The sequence below is a fragment of the Thyridium curvatum genome, assembly GCF_004353045.1.
Source record: "Thyridium curvatum strain D216 chromosome Unknown NODE_111_length_103525_cov_82.688156, whole genome shotgun sequence".
NCBI lineage: Eukaryota > Fungi > Ascomycota > Sordariomycetes > Thyridiales > Thyridiaceae > Thyridium > Thyridium curvatum.
In genome coordinates this window covers 41,298-57,562 of record NW_022156866.1, presented here as the reverse complement: position 1 = coordinate 57,562, position 16,265 = coordinate 41,298, and the positions used below count along the sequence as shown (strand labels likewise).

General features: G+C 58.6%; 6 protein-coding genes across 6 annotated transcripts; 4 read left to right on the top strand and 2 right to left on the bottom strand.

The window, feature by feature from the left end:
• Window positions 1-141: 141 nt before the first annotated feature.
• E0L32_011610 (uncharacterized protein) lies at window positions 142-1,391 on the bottom strand (the record flags this gene model as incomplete). Its single annotated transcript, XM_031134358.1, has 3 exons — window positions 142-1,119; window positions 1,166-1,183; window positions 1,251-1,391. 3 exons carry the CDS (start codon window positions 1,389-1,391, stop codon window positions 142-144), a joined length of 1,137 nt encoding a protein of 378 aa, XP_031000208.1.
• A 953-nt stretch (window positions 1,392-2,344) lies between these two features.
• Window positions 2,345-3,085, top strand: E0L32_011609 (uncharacterized protein; the record flags this gene model as incomplete). Its single annotated transcript, XM_031134357.1, has 1 exon — window positions 2,345-3,085. One exon carries the CDS (start codon window positions 2,345-2,347, stop codon window positions 3,083-3,085), a length of 741 nt encoding a protein of 246 aa, XP_031000207.1.
• Window positions 3,086-3,238: 153 nt separating this feature from the next.
• Window positions 3,239-6,549, bottom strand: E0L32_011608 (uncharacterized protein; the record flags this gene model as incomplete). Its single annotated transcript, XM_031134356.1, has 3 exons — window positions 3,239-4,418; window positions 4,472-5,876; window positions 5,940-6,549. 3 exons carry the CDS (start codon window positions 6,547-6,549, stop codon window positions 3,239-3,241), a joined length of 3,195 nt encoding a protein of 1,064 aa, XP_031000206.1.
• Window positions 6,550-8,015: 1,466 nt separating this feature from the next.
• On the top strand, window positions 8,016-9,888 carry E0L32_011607 (uncharacterized protein; the record flags this gene model as incomplete). Its single annotated transcript, XM_031134355.1, has 5 exons — window positions 8,016-8,275; window positions 8,342-8,447; window positions 8,497-8,557; window positions 8,625-8,725; window positions 8,785-9,888. The coding sequence occupies 5 exons, from the start codon at window positions 8,016-8,018 to the stop codon at window positions 9,886-9,888; spliced, it is 1,632 nt and encodes a 543-aa protein (XP_031000205.1).
• An 855-nt stretch (window positions 9,889-10,743) lies between these two features.
• On the top strand, window positions 10,744-12,253 carry E0L32_011606 (uncharacterized protein; the record flags this gene model as incomplete). The annotated part of the gene is made up of 4 exons (XM_031134354.1): window positions 10,744-11,231; window positions 11,336-11,487; window positions 11,549-11,730; window positions 11,867-12,253. 4 exons carry the CDS (start codon window positions 10,744-10,746, stop codon window positions 12,251-12,253), a joined length of 1,209 nt encoding a protein of 402 aa, XP_031000204.1.
• A 1,367-nt stretch (window positions 12,254-13,620) lies between these two features.
• Window positions 13,621-15,662, top strand: E0L32_011605 (uncharacterized protein; the record flags this gene model as incomplete). The annotated part of the gene is made up of 7 exons (XM_031134353.1): window positions 13,621-13,674; window positions 13,740-13,768; window positions 13,838-13,912; window positions 13,975-14,050; window positions 14,108-14,799; window positions 14,852-15,013; window positions 15,077-15,662. 7 exons carry the CDS (start codon window positions 13,621-13,623, stop codon window positions 15,660-15,662), a joined length of 1,674 nt encoding a protein of 557 aa, XP_031000203.1.
• Window positions 15,663-16,265: the final 603 nt, after the last annotated feature.

Genomic DNA, 16,265 nt, shown 5'->3' with positions numbered 1-16,265 from the left:
AAAGCACGTTTTGGTGACAGTGGTAGCTTGCATATGGGAAAGTTGCTCAGTGGTAGACTTGGATGAGACACGCTCAGTCTGGCCAGGCTATTATTCGTGGTAGAAGAGTAATCAACACTCAAACAATGGACGTTCTACGCATCAAGCTTGGTTTCCATCTCTCATGTCGTCCAATGTGGCACCCGGATCAGCCAGGATCTGTCCCTCGACCAAGCTATAAAACCGTTCGTATGTGTCCTGCCACGATTCCGAGTAGTCAGGAATGAATCCAGCCACCGCCTCTGGCAACGCGAGCCCCATCATAGCATAGATCTTGTCCCTTGGGTCCGTGGCATTCCTATGCCTCATGCTGTGCACGATATCAAGCAGGGACGGCGGCTCCACGCGGCCGCGCTTCTTGTTTGTGTAAGACAGGCTCTGCTCGAGCAGCTCGGTCAGAGGCCTGAAGTCAATGTCGCGCAGCGGACCTTCCCATGAGGGAGAGATCTCGGCGAGCTTGATGCGGGCCAGAAAGAGCCGCGTGGCTTGGCCGTCGGACCAGGTGACGCTGAGCGATCCCACCTGCATCTGCACGCTGCGGCCCAGTGCTGCTTCTTGCACGACCCAGACGCGAGTGAAATACGCCCTACCCAGCACGTCCTGCAAGGCCTGCGCCACAAGTTCAGGTTCGGTCCGAGTCCAGGGTGAGTTGTCAAAGTGTTGGTCCCCGGCCAGAAAAGAGAGCATCTCCATGCCCAGAACCGACGCCTCAGAGTCCTCGCCTAGCCATACTCTGACTGTGCTCGCCTTGGAGTATACCTTGGCCATGTAGGTCACCTGCTGGACGCGCTCTTCGAGATCCTGCTGGTTTATGCAGACGGCATCGATCCAGACCGAAATAGTACCAGTAGGCGACCGAATTGCCCGCAGAGCCTTGTTTAAGTTTGGAAAAATCGGTAGAACTCCTGAGCCTAGATTGATAACTGGTGGAAGACCGGGTCCTGAAAACGGCGCGCCCCAGACGTACGATAACGATTGATATGTTTCTGTCTCGTCGTTCAACGCGATGGTTCTGAGCACCCCCGATAGAGGAGCGCCGCCTTGACCGGCATCGAGGTCTAAGACGCGGATTTGCCCATCCTGCAAGGGCTGGTATGGATAATGGTTAGGAAAGCTATCCTATTACCCGGTCAGCATGTCGCCCCTGAAGAGTTAGTAGGTAGGCTGGATGTCGTTATAATCCAGGCCCCTGATATAGCTAATACACGTACAGTCTGCTCAGCGTCTGCTATATGCGTCTCTTTAGTACTGCGGGCCCAGAACCCAAAGGTGATTCGTCGCCTCTGAGTGAGGATAGGCAAGGAGAAGGATGAGGCAAATAGCCTCGAGCGGCGTGTGATCCGGTTCGGCATATTGATTGTGCACTACACAGAGCTGGTATTACCATCAAAAGCGATCTCTTTTTAGCAGTAACATGTAGAGAGGAGCCTCGTAGTAGATTGCTGAGCTGTCTGATATTCGAGAAATATGAAGTGGCATTGTGGCGGTGAGGCGCAAGGGTTGCCTCAGCTGAATGCATGCTGTGCAGCCTGGACTCAGCACCATTCCCGATAATTAATATCTGGCATATCAAAAGAAAGGAGACAGAAAGAGGCACCAATCATCCTCAGCAGCTAATCACGGTCGCAAAGACCCGGCACCAATGGCCCAGACTGCAGATGACGATATGTGCGATTCTTAACCATCTCTATCCAACACCAGTCACCTTCGCACCCAAGCGAAGCTGCCTGCATGTGTCTATATTCGTGTCCGGCGCAGGATGCAGAGGCCTCGGGTGCGCAATAACTTCATCAAGCGACACATAAGCACTTCTGTAACGCTGACTAAGTGAGGAATGAATTGCTTGGGCGATGGTGGTGTGCTCCGTCTACTCCCGGGATTGGCATCGGTTTTATTTGGCGCCAGCTAATCCCGACCCGACCGCAAAGCCGCGCGCACAGTATCTCCGGAACTCCAGCGCCCCCCACCCTACCGTGAAGATCCGGGCGATGCTATTGCAGCTCCCTTTCAAGAAGTCCGGCACAAATGGCAGTGGCTTGCGTCAGCAAACTCGATCAGAGATATAAAACCATGGAGTGGGCTATCCGAATCCGAGTCCGAGCCCCAGGCGCGAGGTGCAGCTCTCAATGTGGTATAAAGCTGTGTGCTTCTCCCGTCTTGGATAGAGGGATCTCGGAATAACAGTGATATCCAATCTTCATCCAGACGAACAAAACTACAACCAATAAACACCAGGCCTACCAGCGATTCGTACTCCCAAAGAACAACCAAACGCCCTATAGATACCCCAAAAACCAGCATCGCAATGTCCCTCCAAGGCAAGGTCGCCCTCATCACCGGCGCCTCCAAGGGCATAGGCAAGGCCGTCGCCCTCCGCCTCGCCTCGGAAGGCGCCTCCGTGGTCGTGGGCTACGGCACCGACAAGGCCGCCGCCGACGCCGTCGTCGCCGAGATAGGCGGGCCGGACCGCGCCGTCGCCGTGGGCGCCGACGCCTCCCGGGTCGCCGACATCGAGCGCCTCGTGTCCGCGGCGGTCGCGCGCTTCGGCCGCATCGACGTCCTCGTGCCCAACGCGGGCCGCATGGCGATGCGCACCGTCGAGGACACGACCGAGGGCGACTTCGACTCCATGTTCGCCGTCAACGTCAAGGGGCCTTACTTCCTCGTGCAAAAGGCCCTGCCGCACATGCCGCCCGGGTCCAAGGTCGTGCTCGTCTCGACCACGGTCGCCGCCTTCAGCAGCGTCGCACCGCCGTACCTGCTGTACGCCGCGACCAAGGGCGCCGTCGAGCAGATGACGCGCGTGCTGGCCAAGGGCCTCGGGGCCAAGGGCATCACCGTCAACGCCGTGGCGCCCGGCCCCACGGCCACGGAGCTGTTCTACGAGGGCAAGAGCGAGCAGCTCGTCAATGCCATCAAGGGTGCGAACCCCTTCAACAAGATCGGAGAGCCCAACGACGTCGCCGAGGTGTTTGCGTTCCTGTCGCGGCCCGAGAGCTCGTGGATGACGGGGCAGGTGGTCAGGGTGAATGGCGGCATGGCCTAGACTTTAAGACATAAATACAGAAAGGGACAGGCGGGATGATGTAGACAATAACGATTGATCTTTATCCGAGCCTTGATCCAAAAGCGAACTGGAGGCGATATATATATCGACAAATATCCACAAACAGTGATACGTACACTGTCCCTCTCTCTATTAACTGCCCACAATGTCCAGCACAAACGCAAAACCCATCTCCCGCACACGCACCAAGTCGCCGTCCTTGACGCCGGGCCCACAGGCCGCGGACCCAACGCCAGCCACCTCGGCGTCGAGCCGGAGCAGGGTCGCCTCCTCCTTCACCAGATCGCAAGGGTGCCTCGCGTTCTCCACGGCCTTGGCGCCGTACTTGCTCGCAGCCCAGCTGAACCCCTCGTGCATGTGCCTCCACTGCTCGTCGTCGGGCGCGGCGCTGACCCGCGCCCGCAGGCCCCTGCCGTGCGGCTCCGTCAGCGCGACCCACCCGGCGCCCATGCGGTTGCCGCCCTCCTGCGGCACGTCGTAGTGCGTGTGCAGGTCCGCGACCGAGGGCACCTCCCAGATGCCGTTGCGCTGGGCGCCGCGCTTGTCCGGGTACGACTCGCCCGGGCCGAGGCCGTACCAGCGCGGCCGGTCGAGGGACCTGTCGACGCGCAGGTCGAGCCCGATGCGGGGCACGTGCGAGGGGGAGTGCCCCGAGGGGCGGAGCTTGACGCGGACGTCGAGCGTGCCCGTGTTGAGGATCATGTACTCGATGACGGCGGTCCAGCCCCAGTCCAGGACCGGCGGCGAGAGGAAGGTCGTCGCCTCGATGATGACGCCGTCCGTATCGCCGTTGACGGTGAAGCTGCGGAGCTGGCTGGTCAGATCGTCCACGCCGAAGCGCTTCCAGTAGGGAAGCGACTGCGGCATATCGTTGTCTGTGGGAGGACGCCAGAAGGAAGGAATGATGGCGGCGTGAGTCTTCTCGTCGGGCTCAAGAATGGTTGCGCCGCCGGAGGTCCACCTCCTCAGGTAGCCTCTGGCCCGATCGAACTCGAATGTCCAGTCGACACCAGATACGAGCAGCGACGAGCCAGATGTCTTGGTCTCGACTTTGGATGTGGGTCTGAACGGCCCAGAGGGCGGCAGAGTCATGAGCATGTGCTTGCGCTGGTCGGTGAGGTAGAACTGAGACCAAGCAACTGTGTGGCCGACGTCTGCCCACGGGGTAGACTCGCGGAGGCGCAATGCCACCGTCAGCATGATCTCGTGTTGGCTCTTGTGACCAAAGACATTGTCCGGGAGCTCGACCTCGACGCTGTGGCCGGCTTCAACAGTGGGGAATCGTTGCACTCCGGCGGCGAGTTGGGTGACCCTGGAATGATCAGCACAGGTGAACAGAAGCCTAAATAGAGCTGAAGTACTTACTCGTTGTCAAATTCCTCGACCTTGTAAGTCAGCGTCAGGTGGTCAAGGTCAATGAAATCATGCAGGTTCTCTATGACGAGATCTCGCCCCTGGAGAGAGATTCTGGCAGGCTGGATGACACGCTTCAGCTCCAACAATCCAGGCGTGGGCTCGTGGATCGAGTTGCATAGTCCGTCCATGACAAAAGTGCCGTCGTTGGGAAAGTCGTTGAAATCGCCTCCGTATCCATAGTAAGACTTGTCTCCGTCCTTCTTCAGGAGACCGTGGTTGGCCCACTCCCAGATATAGCCACCTTGTAAGCGGGGATACTTGCGGAAGAGCTTTTCGTAGTCGCTGAGCAGCCCTGGACCATTGCCCATGGCGTGTCCGTACTCGCAAAGGATGATGGGTTTGTCGTAGGAACCATCTTCGCGGACGGCTTCCGTCGTAGCGAGTCTCTCGAGGCGGTCGAGAGCCGGATACATATATGAGAACATGTCTGCAGTCTCAGCTTTGGCGTCGCCTTCATAATGAACCAGGCGGCCAGTGTCGTGCGCCTTGATGAAGTCCCACATCGCTCTGTGGTTCTGGCCATAAAAGGCCTCGTTGCCAAACGACCAGATGATGATGCTTGCGTGGTTTCGGTCCCGGTAAAACATACTGCGGATGCGGTCTACATAGGCATCCTTCCAAGTCGGGTTGTCGGACGTGTAGAGGGCGGCCTTGCCGAACACGAGCTTCTTGCGCTCTTCGTAGTCCATCTCCTCGGGTACATCCATGGGCCGGGCGATAGCGTCGTAGAAGCCGTGGCACTCAAGGTCGGCCTCGTCCATGATCCAAAGGCCTAGCTCGTCCGCCATATCGTACAGCTTGGGATGCGAGGGATAGTGGCTGCACCGGAGTGCATTGACGTTGTGCTTTTTCATGAGGATCAAGTCCTGCTTGATGAACTCGAGGGGCACAGCTCGGCCGAATAGGGGGTGGTGGTCATGGCGATTCACGCCGCGGATGTTAATGCGCTTGCCATTGACGCAGATGTGGCCATTGAGGAGCTCGACCTTGCGGAAGCCGATGTTCTGGTTCACCGTGTAGGTCTTGTCACCACTGGCGAGAGTCAGTTCGACTCGGTACAGGTACGGGCTCTCAGCAGTCCACTTCTCAGGGTGCGATATCGTCAAGTTGAGTTTGGCAGCAGTCTCTTTCTCTGTCGGTTCGATAGTTGTCTTGGTGGTGCCCACCAGACCGCCGCCGTTCTTGGCAAGCTCGTGCAGGGTGAGGGTTAGTGTGCTCGGTTTGGACGTGCACACATTCACGGTGGCACGGAGCAAGCCGTCTCTGTAGCTCTCATCTAGATCACCCTCGATGAAGTAGTCTTCTATCCAGATGTCCTTGGGGACGGCCAGAAGATAGACGTCACGGAATATTCCTGCATTGGCCATATGAGTTGCGTGTGGCTAGACTAGGAGTGTACAGCAGGGCCAGGCCTTACCTGATAGCCACCATTGGTCCTGGTCCTCGATGTAGGTGCCGTCAGACCACTGGTACACCCTGACAAAGACCTCGTTCGGCCCGCCTCGGACCACAGAGTCCGAGACGTCAAACTCGGAAGGGTTCCGCGAGCCCTGCGCGTACCCGACGAGCACCCCGTTGACCCAGACATGGTACGCGCTGTCGACGCCCTCGAACCTCAGCCTGAGCTGGGTGTCGGCGTCCCACCTCGGTGGGACGTGGAAAACACGCCGGTATGTGCCAGTCGGGTTCTCCGCCGGCACATAGGGAGGGCAGACGGGGATGGGGAACTGGACGTTTGTGTAGTGCGGGTGGCCCCATCCCTGGAGCTGCCAGTGGCCGGGCACCTGTATGCTCGACCAGCACTCCTCGGCCGAGGGGCCGGGCGGTCTCCCGTCCCCCGACGATGCCGGCTCGGGAGCCTCGAGGGGCGTCGAGGCCATATGGAACTCCCATTTGCCATTGAGCAGGAGGGACGTCTCTGGGATGTGATATGCACGAGGCGGCAGGCAGTTTCGACGGAACACGGCTTCATTCTCAAAGTCGTTCTTGTCCTTGTCCTGACGGAGAGGAAGACCGGCGGGCGCCATCTTTTGGCTAAGGATGATACTGGTCCGGACGGCGCTCAAGAGGACGAAGTATCATGAAATGGCAATGAATGGAAAAGGGCAGCGCAACAGGAAACCAACGGGTGCTCTGTTCCAGGGAGAATGAAGACCCCCTTATACACGAGAAACAAAGATACTGGCTATCGGACAAGCTGCAAAGTCGCATAAGGAACGGGGATATGCCATGCAACGGCCTGGACAACGATCTTGCTATCTGCGGTTCCGCATGTTCTGATCCGGTGGAAAGCCCCTCGGGAAATGAACGTCATCCTGCGAGCTCGAGCTGCGGTGAGCTCGGAGCCGTGGGGTGGGGCTGTAGCACTGGTTTGCTGGAGCTCTAGTGGGCTTCCAGCGGGTTGACTTGGAGCTCCAGTGGGTCGCGGAGAGCTATTTCAGGGACCTACCACGCTGCACGGTGGGGGTTATTCCACAAGCATGAACCCCGCACCGCCGGCTTCGCTGGCCGTGTTCCAGGCGGCGGCAGCCAAGCACCGCACCAGCTGTCACATTGGAGCAGCAGCTGTCTGTCTGTTCTCCAATTCAGATTGAACTCTCCACGTTAAGTAGTCTAAATTTCAAGAACATTTTCTGCTATGGTAGTGTCTTACCAGGCGCTTAAGTACTTGTATTAAGCTGATGTGACGGATAGACTTGGATCGGCTGTTTTCTAACCAGCCATTTGCGATTGAGTGCGCCATTCCTGGGGTCATCTTCACCCGAAGACGAGACGCGAGCCCGCTGATTCCATTCGTCGGCCGCCTTCCCTGCTTGCAGTCATATCATTTCTCCCAACTCATCGCCTCTTCTTCTCCCATGCCAACATCCCAAATGACTCGACAGGCTAAATTATGCCCAAAGTGGCAGGCGGTCCAAGATGCGTGCTGGCTCGACCCCACCGGGGATGCCGGAGCCGAGCTCATCTCCAAGTGGAGGCACCCTTGGCGCGAGTGAGCCCCTGTCTTCTCGCCTCGCCTGTTCTGGCCCTCTGGGCCGTTGAACACCGCAAGGTTGCACCGGTAGTTAGCCCGGGTGACGCTCGTGGTGCAATATAGCGTTGGGGTCTTATGCTCTGCGTTGCGACCCTACGCGGGCCTTGGCCCCAAAGATCCAGCACGCGTTTGCGGGGAAGACGGGTGCGAGGGCAGCATGGGCCACAAGGCCACAGGATCAACACTTTCTTTTTTTCGACATCTGAACATGATCGTGCCACGCCGGTTTCTCTAGCTGGTTTTCAGCTTCCTCGGTTCGTCTCGTACCGAGAACCTGGTCTGTTTTGCCGCCTCTCGGGCCCCCTTGGGAAGTAACCTCATATATCGGGGACCTGTCCCGACCTCCTGAATGCAAGCTTGACTGCAACTGCAGCTGTGTCTATCACCACTTCTTCTCCAATCTCCAAATCTGCAGACACATCCTTCCAACTTCCTCGCCAAGCACCTACCACTCCAACCATGGCAGACGTTGGCAAGCCTGAGACGGCGCCAGCCACGACTACCCAGGCTCGTCACGACGAGAAGGTCGAGGACACGGGTGCGGCCGTCCAGCTCGCCCACGATGTCGAGACCGAGGCTTACTCCCCGTGGACGCCTCGGATGTTCCGTCTCTACCTTGTGCTTGTGGTTGCCTATCTCTGCGGCTGCCTCAACGGGTACGACGGCAGTCTCATGGGCGGTCTCAATGGCATGAAGAGCTACCGAAACTTCTTTGGCATGTAAGTCGGTTGCTCTGTACTTGTATCATCACGCGCTGTTACTGAACAGCCCGTGTAATTATACAGGAAGGTCGCAGACTCTAGCACCGGCCTCGTCTTCGCCATGTATAATATTGGCTCCGTTGCGGCAGTCTTCTTTACTGGACCCGTCAACGACTACTTTGGCAGAAGGGTATGCTATTGCAACAGTCGTATGTGATGAGGGTTCGGGGCTAAAATAGAAACAACAGATCGGCATGTTCATCGGCGCACTGATTATCATCATTGGAACCTGCGTCCAGGGTACGTTCAGCCAAGTATCCATGCTTAGTTGTGCAAACAGGTATTGACGGGAGTAATTACAACTTAGGGCCATGCCATACTCGTCAGCAGTTCCTCGCAGGACGGTTCGTCCTGGGTTTCGGTGTCAGTTTCTGCTGCGTTAGCGCCCCTTGCTACGTCAGCGAGATGGTAAGGTTGTCCTCGAATTCGGGAGACCGTGATGCACCCATATTGACACCTTTTTTCAGGCTCACCCCAAGTGGAGAGGCACCATCACCGGCCTGTACAACTGCACCTGGTACATCGGGTCGATCATCGCCAGCTGGGTCATCTACGGCTGTTCGTTCATCGACTCGATCGACGCGTGGCGCATCCCCATCTGGTGCCAGATGATCACGAGCGGCATCGTGCTCGTCAGCGTGCTGTGGCTGCCCGAGTCGCCGCGGTGGCTCATGGCCCAGGACCGGCACGACGCGGCGGCGCACGTGCTGGCGACCTACCACGGCGAGGGCAGCCTCGACCACCCGATGGTGCAGCTGCAGCTCAAGGAGATGATGACGCAGATCGCGACCGAGGCGTCGGACAAGAAGTGGTGGGACTACCACGAGCTGTGGAACACGCACTCGGCGCGCCGGCGGCTCATCTGCGTGCTGGGCATGGCCTGGTTCGGCCAGTCGTCGGGCAACTCGCTCAGCAGCTACTACATGGTCGCCATGCTGCAGTCGGCCAACATCACCGAGGAGCACAAGGTGCTGGCCCTCAACGGCATCAACCCGGTGCTGTGCCTCTTCGGCGCCGTCCTGGGCGCGCGCATGACCGACGTCATCGGCCGCCGGCCCCTGCTGCTCTACACGACCGTCTTCTGCGCGTGCTGCTTCGCCATCATCACGGGCACCTCCAAGATGGCGACCGACGACCCGCACCAGACGTCGGCGGCCAACGCGACCATCGCCTTCATCTTCATCTTCGGCGTCGTCTTCTCCTTCGGCTGGACGCCCCTGCAGTCCATGTACATCGCCGAGACGCTGCCCACGGCGACCCGCGCCAAGGGCACCGCCGTCGGCAACCTGGTCTCGTCGGCCGCCGGCACGGTGCTGCAGTACAGCTCCGGCCCGGCGTTTGAGCGGATCGGCTACTACTTCTACCTCGTCTTCGTCGGCTGGGACCTGTTCGAGGCCGCCTTCATGTACTTCTTCTTCCCCGAGACCAAGGACCGCACGCTCGAGGAGCTCGAGGAGGTGTTTGCGGCGCCGAACCCGGTCAAGAAGAGCCTGGAGAAGCGCGACGCGCACACGGTGCTCAACACGCTGCAGGTCGAGCGCGGGGTGGGGTCCAAGGAGGACTACGTCTGATCATGAGATGGGGCGGAGAGGGTCAAGCAGGTCAGGTCAGGGGGGGGCACTGCACTTTGGCCAGCCGCTTGGCAGCTTGGGAAGGGGGTTTGTCTGGAGGTGATGTATCGAGGGAGGAAGAGGAGGTGGCGCAAGACTAGCGACCAATCCCTCCGGATCGGCGGGAAATAGAAACGTGGGGTAATCCAATCCCAGTTGGTCTGTCGGCAGGAGAGTACAAGTTAGAGTATTGTGATGCAAAGGCATGCCGTGGTCCGTATCCATGCGGTCTTCAGAGTCCAATCACCAAAGATGACGCTGCAGCAAGGATATCCACACGTCCACTCTTCATCCCGCTCGCATTCAAGTTTTGACATCTGCAAGCCACTCCTCGTGCGACCACACGCGCCGTCTCTCGCCTCCGCTCGTCGATCCTACCCTCGTCTCATCCCTAGACAGGAGGGTATCTAGAGTGTCCAGACCGAATTGGCCTATTGCCGTGCCTCAATCCCGGCCGGCGACTTTGATGTAGTAGTGCAGCCCATCCCCATCTTTCCGTGCCTCCCTCTCCCTCTCTCTCTCTCGCTCTCCCTCTCTCAGAGCCGGCGGAAGTCGATTAGCGGGGGTCCACTTCCACGAGACGCCGATGCTACAAAATTGTGCTTGCTGCCCCGCCCCCGCCTAGGAGTTTTGATGCTTGCTAGATACCTTAGATCCTGAAGCTCTCTCACTCTCCTCTCCCATTCAAGAGTATATACCGTACCGAGCTTCACACGGGGTTCGTAGACGAAAGATCTATAACAGTGACCTGCTGCTGGACCATCCCAACCCTCCATCCACATACCTCACCTCCCCATTCCCACTCACCACCTCGCAATGGCCCCTCCCCCCTTCCGCGCCGAGCACGTCGGCTCCCTCCTCCGCCCGCAGGACCTCCTCGACGCGCGCAACGCCGTCGACGGCGGCAAGACGCCCGACGAGGCCGGGCTGCCGGCCACGGAGAAGCGCGCCGTCGCCGACGTCGTGGCGCTGCAGCGCGGGCTGGGCTTCCGCGCCGTCACGGACGGCGAGTACACGCGCACGCGCTTCTGGGGCCTGACGTGGGACGAGTTCGAGGGCACGATCCGGCTGCAGGACGCCGACGCGTCCATGTTCCGGCTCTACCACCCGGACGTCGTGTCGCTGATCGAGAAGGACCGCAAGGTCATGCCCGGCGACTCGGTCATCGCCGGCGGCAAGCTGCGGCACGACCCGGCCAAGAGCGTGTCCAACGTGCACGAGCTGCGCCTCGTGCAGAGCGTGACGCCCCGCGAGAACTGGGGGGACATCAAGATGACCATGATCACGCCGGCGTGGTTCCACATGTGAGTCTTTTTTGCGCGACCTGTCCACGGCGTGATCCGTTCGTTTTATGGATGGCATTGGGGCTGGGGGAATTGACATTTGGCACACACACACCTGAATATAGGCGCTACAAGCAGGGCCGGGCGTACACCCCGGAGGCCTATGCCAACGACGCAGAGTACTTCAAGGACGTGGCCAAGGTCTACGCTGCTGAGCTGGACCACCTCTACAAGGCCGGTCTGAGGAACGTTCAGTTCGACGACCCCGGTCTGGCCTGTGAGTAACCTCTGCTTTCGTGCTTGCATCTATTCTCACAAAGCTAAACATTCACGTACAGACTTTTGCTCGGAGAAGTTCCGCAAGGGATGGGAGGAGGACAAGGACAACATCGGCACCGTCGACGAGCTCCTCGACGCCTACATCCAGCTGTACAACGACTGCATCGCCGGCTGCCCCAGCGACATGCACATCGGCGTGCACCTGTGCCGAGGCAACTTCATCGGCGGCAGGCACTTTGCTGTACGTTTTTTTTTTTCTTTTCTTTTCCTTTTCTCCATCTCCCACCCCCTCCCCATTTCTCAGAAAAACGCTGGCAGCACACAGAAGCATTACATACATACTAACACACATGTGTCTGTCTGTCTGGTCTGTATAGGAGGGCGCCTACGACATCATCGCCAAGAAGCTCTTCCAGAACCTCAACGCGACGACCTTCTACCTCGAGTACGACACGGAGCGCGCGGGCGGCTTCGAGCCGCTGAGCGTGCTGCCCAGGGACAAGTACGTCGTCGTGGGCATCATCAGCACCAAGCTGCGCGCGCTCGAGGACAAGGAGGAGATGAAGCGGCGCGTCTACCAGGCCGCCGACTTCATCGCGCAGGGCCGCGGCGAGTCGCGCGAGGAGGCGCTCAAGAGCGTCTGCGTGTCGCCGCAGTGCGGCTTCAGCACGCACTCCGAGGGCTACCCGCTCAGCCTCGAGGACGAGAAGAAGAAGCTCGCGCTCGTGCGGGAGATCGCCGACGAGATCTGGGGCGAGCCTTGAGGTTTTTTTTTTTCACTCAGCTCACGTTTGGTGTGTTGGATAAGGGGGCGGTTGTTTTAAGCATGACGACGGGGGCGCAGGGGCGTGGGTTTTGTGTTGTGATGTGCAAGCTGGTAGGGAGGGCGAGAACAGAGGCTTGAAGTGCTCCTCCAGGGAGAGACAAAAGAGGTGAGATGTCTTCAACATATTTCGGCGCAGGTGGAGTAGTAGTATAGCGGGTGTATATGGCGTGTGGTTGTACTGGCTTGTAACATGGGTATGTATGGGCACGGGCATGGGCATATTGGAATCAACTTCCAGCGTTTGGCGGGGAGAGGAGAGGAAACAGACTCAAAAAGAAGGAATGAAAATGGCAATTCACGGAAAGTGTCAGGATATATCCATATAATGAACAAGGGGCATTGAAATACCGCCTCAAATGCTCCGGTACGAGGTATTCTCCCATATGTCAAGTCAATACGCGGGGTGTTCCATCACATGCGTGCGCCTGTCATTGAAGAGACGGAAGAGTGAGCATGAGCACGGTCTCTCTCGACGAACTAACTTGAACCACCCCTCGCCTCAACTCGTATCGACTGACCCGTTACAGTAACTAGCTCGTAGCTAGCTACAAGTAGTAACTAGCTAATATGAGTGTGCGCTCGCATTGATTCCGCGCCCAGTGGCCACCGACCTCGGCGTGCGATTGGTGCGCTAAACCCTGGAGGGCCTCTTGCATTCCCGGACCCTGGACATAAACCCGTAACTTGCAAGCATCAATCTGAATGGCGTGCGGGCAGATGCAGACCGTCAGTGTGTGTGGTGTGTGTGCGTGTGCGTGTGCCTGCGTCAATGTGGCCGGCCGTGTGCTTTGGGTGCGGCTCGAAATGGGAATCTGGGCGTCCTCCTCTCGGCTTTATTATTATGGCTAAGGTCTCTTAAAGGGCCCGGTATGTGATCTTTGTATTCAGGAACCCATCGCATTTTCCATGTGATGAGAACCAGGTGCCAAGGGCCTGCGGACTCTAAATCCCGGGATCAGTCCCTTTCGGGCCAATATCCGTCTCGAGGAGCATTCATCTCGTGGATCGTCATGCCACCCCGACGACGCAGAAACCCCCATATCCTCCTCCCCCCCTCCCCCTGATAAGGCTGCTTTGGCCCGTTTGGACGCCGCCCTCGCGTGGATCTTCTGCCTCCCCGCACACTCCCCCGCAATCCGAGGCTTCTTTAAGGCGGCCAAGCAACCTGCTGCCCCGAAATTCCCAAGAAATCCTGGACCTGTCAACCTGTCTCCCTGTCTGGCGTTTTCTCCTTTTATCTTCTGACAGCCGCTCCCTCGGTACTACCGAGCATGTAGATCCCTCAACCTGGATCGCCCAGTTGCCATGGACACGGACAGCAGTGGACCACCGCGAAAGCGTCTCCGGACATCGCATGCTGTACGTTCTTCTCTCACCACAATCTGCAGACAGTCAGTGTAGCTAAAGAATAATGCCGAACGCAGTGCGATGTCTGCCGGGCCCGCAAGATAAGGTACCGGAAGGCCGTCTGACATCCCTGATTGGCCATCGCCGGACCCGAATGCTAACCATATCCGCCCAGATGCAATGGAGAGAACCCTTGCGCGGCCTGCGCCGTTGCCGAGCATGAGTGCACGTATGGGTCGGAGGCCAACTCGTAAGATTTCTCATTTCCAGGGCAGGCTCTGAGAGGAGCAAAAACACTAACGGGTTCTCCAGTCGCGGCAAGAGTGATCTCATCCTGGAAGGGGTGCTCCGCGTAGAGAGGTTCCTGCACGAGATCAATGCCAGCCTCGTCAGTCGGCACGCACTGCTCCCGTCGCTGTGATCAATTCCTAACTCCTAGGTACAGGGTGCACAGGCACTGCCTACGGTCTTCCCAGAGCGCCGCCTCGCTTTGCCGACGGCCTGCTCTTCGGCCGAGAGCTTCTCCAGCTCGCCATGCACCGATGTGACTCAGCGCTTCCCCCAGCCGCAGCAGCAGAGGACTCCGGTCAGCGAGGTGCACCAGCTGAACAGCCTGGAGAACGCCGTCCTCGACTCCATGCACACCTCGACCACCGAGTATGTGCTTCAGTGGCCGCATTTCGATGTGTTCCCGTCTCTGCGGAATGACTACATCTCCATCTTCCAGCTGGAGCAGAGCCGGCCCGGATACCAGACAAGCAGCGTCAGCAGCATTCCAGAGTTGACGTCGGACGAGATGAATGACATCCTGCTGTCCTTCGAACACAACATCAACTTCTCGTATCCCACCATGTCGCAGCCCCAGCTCGAGGCAGCGCGCCACATCCTGATGTCTCGGGCCGTGGACCAGCCGAGCCAGGAGAGCTGCTTGGCACTGCTGACCATGGCGTTGGGGTGTGCGAGTCGACTGACCTCTGACCTCGTGCCCAATTATGCCTCTAGCCAGCATCACACAAGGTGTCAGCACCTTAACTACCGAGAGCTGGGCGACGGGTACTTCAACAAAGCGCTCTCTCAACTGCACGTGGCCCATACTGGCATCACGTCCACCGCAACCCAGTCTCTGTTCTTTGTTGCGTAAGTGCACCTAACCTCCAATAACATGAACTCGGTCTAAATAAGACTGTAGGATGTACTTTGCCTTTCTCCGGCGACCTCTACAGGCATGGGAGTACATCAACGCGGCAGCAGCCAAGTGTCTCCTGCTCTTGTCGTATCCACCAACCCGAGACGAGCCGGAGGAGCAGGAACGAATACGCAGAATCTTCTGGTCCTGCTACATCCTGGAAAGGTATAGACTTGATCACCCTTCCTGGATACAAGGAAAGGTATTCTAACACGTGAAAAAAACCAGTGACTACCTGGCCGAGCTCTCCGCCCTGCCGCAGTCCGGCATCGCCCGCATCGAGAGCTCCATCCCCCTGCCGGGCGAGTACCACACCCACGCCGCGCCGGACGAGGAGGAGCAGTCCTCTCTCTACTTCCTCGCCTGCATCTCCATGCGCCGCCTGCTCAACCGCGTCCACCAGCTGCTCTACGCCCGCGGCACGGGCGCCTCCCTCGACCCCTCGCGCTTCCCCTACGTCGTCGCCGAGCTCGACCACCAGCTCGAGGAGTGGCGCGACGTGCTCCCCGCCGCCTTCCACTTCTCGGTCGACTACGAGGCCGCCGCCGCCGGGCCCCCGGCCTCGGAGCACGGCGGCTTCCTGCGCCAGCGGTACCTGACCTGCCGCAGCGTCATCTACCGGCCCTACCTCATGTGGATGCTCAGCGGCGTGGGGGGCACCGAGCTGGGCGGGTGCGGCAGCGGGTTCGCCGTGTCCGGCGAGGTGCTCAAGAACTGCAAGACGTGTCTGGACGCGTGCCTGCTGCACATCCTGAACCTGCGCGGGTTCGCGCACACGGTCCTCGTCGACACGTGGATCTGTTCGCTCTCGTGAGTTTTTCTTTCTTTCTTGGGGGTCGCATTTTGCCCCGACTCTTTTTATTGTTTATCTATCGATGAGAAAAGAAAGTTTTCTCTAACTCTAGAGGTTTGTTTCATAGTATGGCCGGAGCGATGCTGGTCCTCTTGGCCGCGTGCCGCGTGCCCTCGCTCCAGTCGCTGATCGGGCCGGAGGTGCTCCTGGCGGGCGACCACCTGAGGCAGCTGCTCGAGGGTTGGCAGCAGGTGTGCGGCGGCCCGGCCTCTCCGAGTGTAGACCAGAGCGTCAGGATCATCGGGGAGGCAGACAGGTTCATCCGCGAGGTGTACGAGCTCGGAGACGTGTATGATTTCCGGAGGGGCCTGGCAGACAGCGATGGGATAAGTGCGGGATCTGGCTTGTCAAAATCACCTATTTCGTAGGCTTGGGATATTGTGTGAGATTACAAATGCCGAACGTCAGGGGTTTTCAGGAGCAAATGAATTTCCTTTCCTGCTTCAGGTGCTGACGTGATACATCGTATCATTTTCTACCCGGTGACTTGGTGTTCGCGGCATTCTCCCCGTCAATGATACACCGAATGGACAGCCTGACTTGTCTAGGATCCTGAAGATAGTT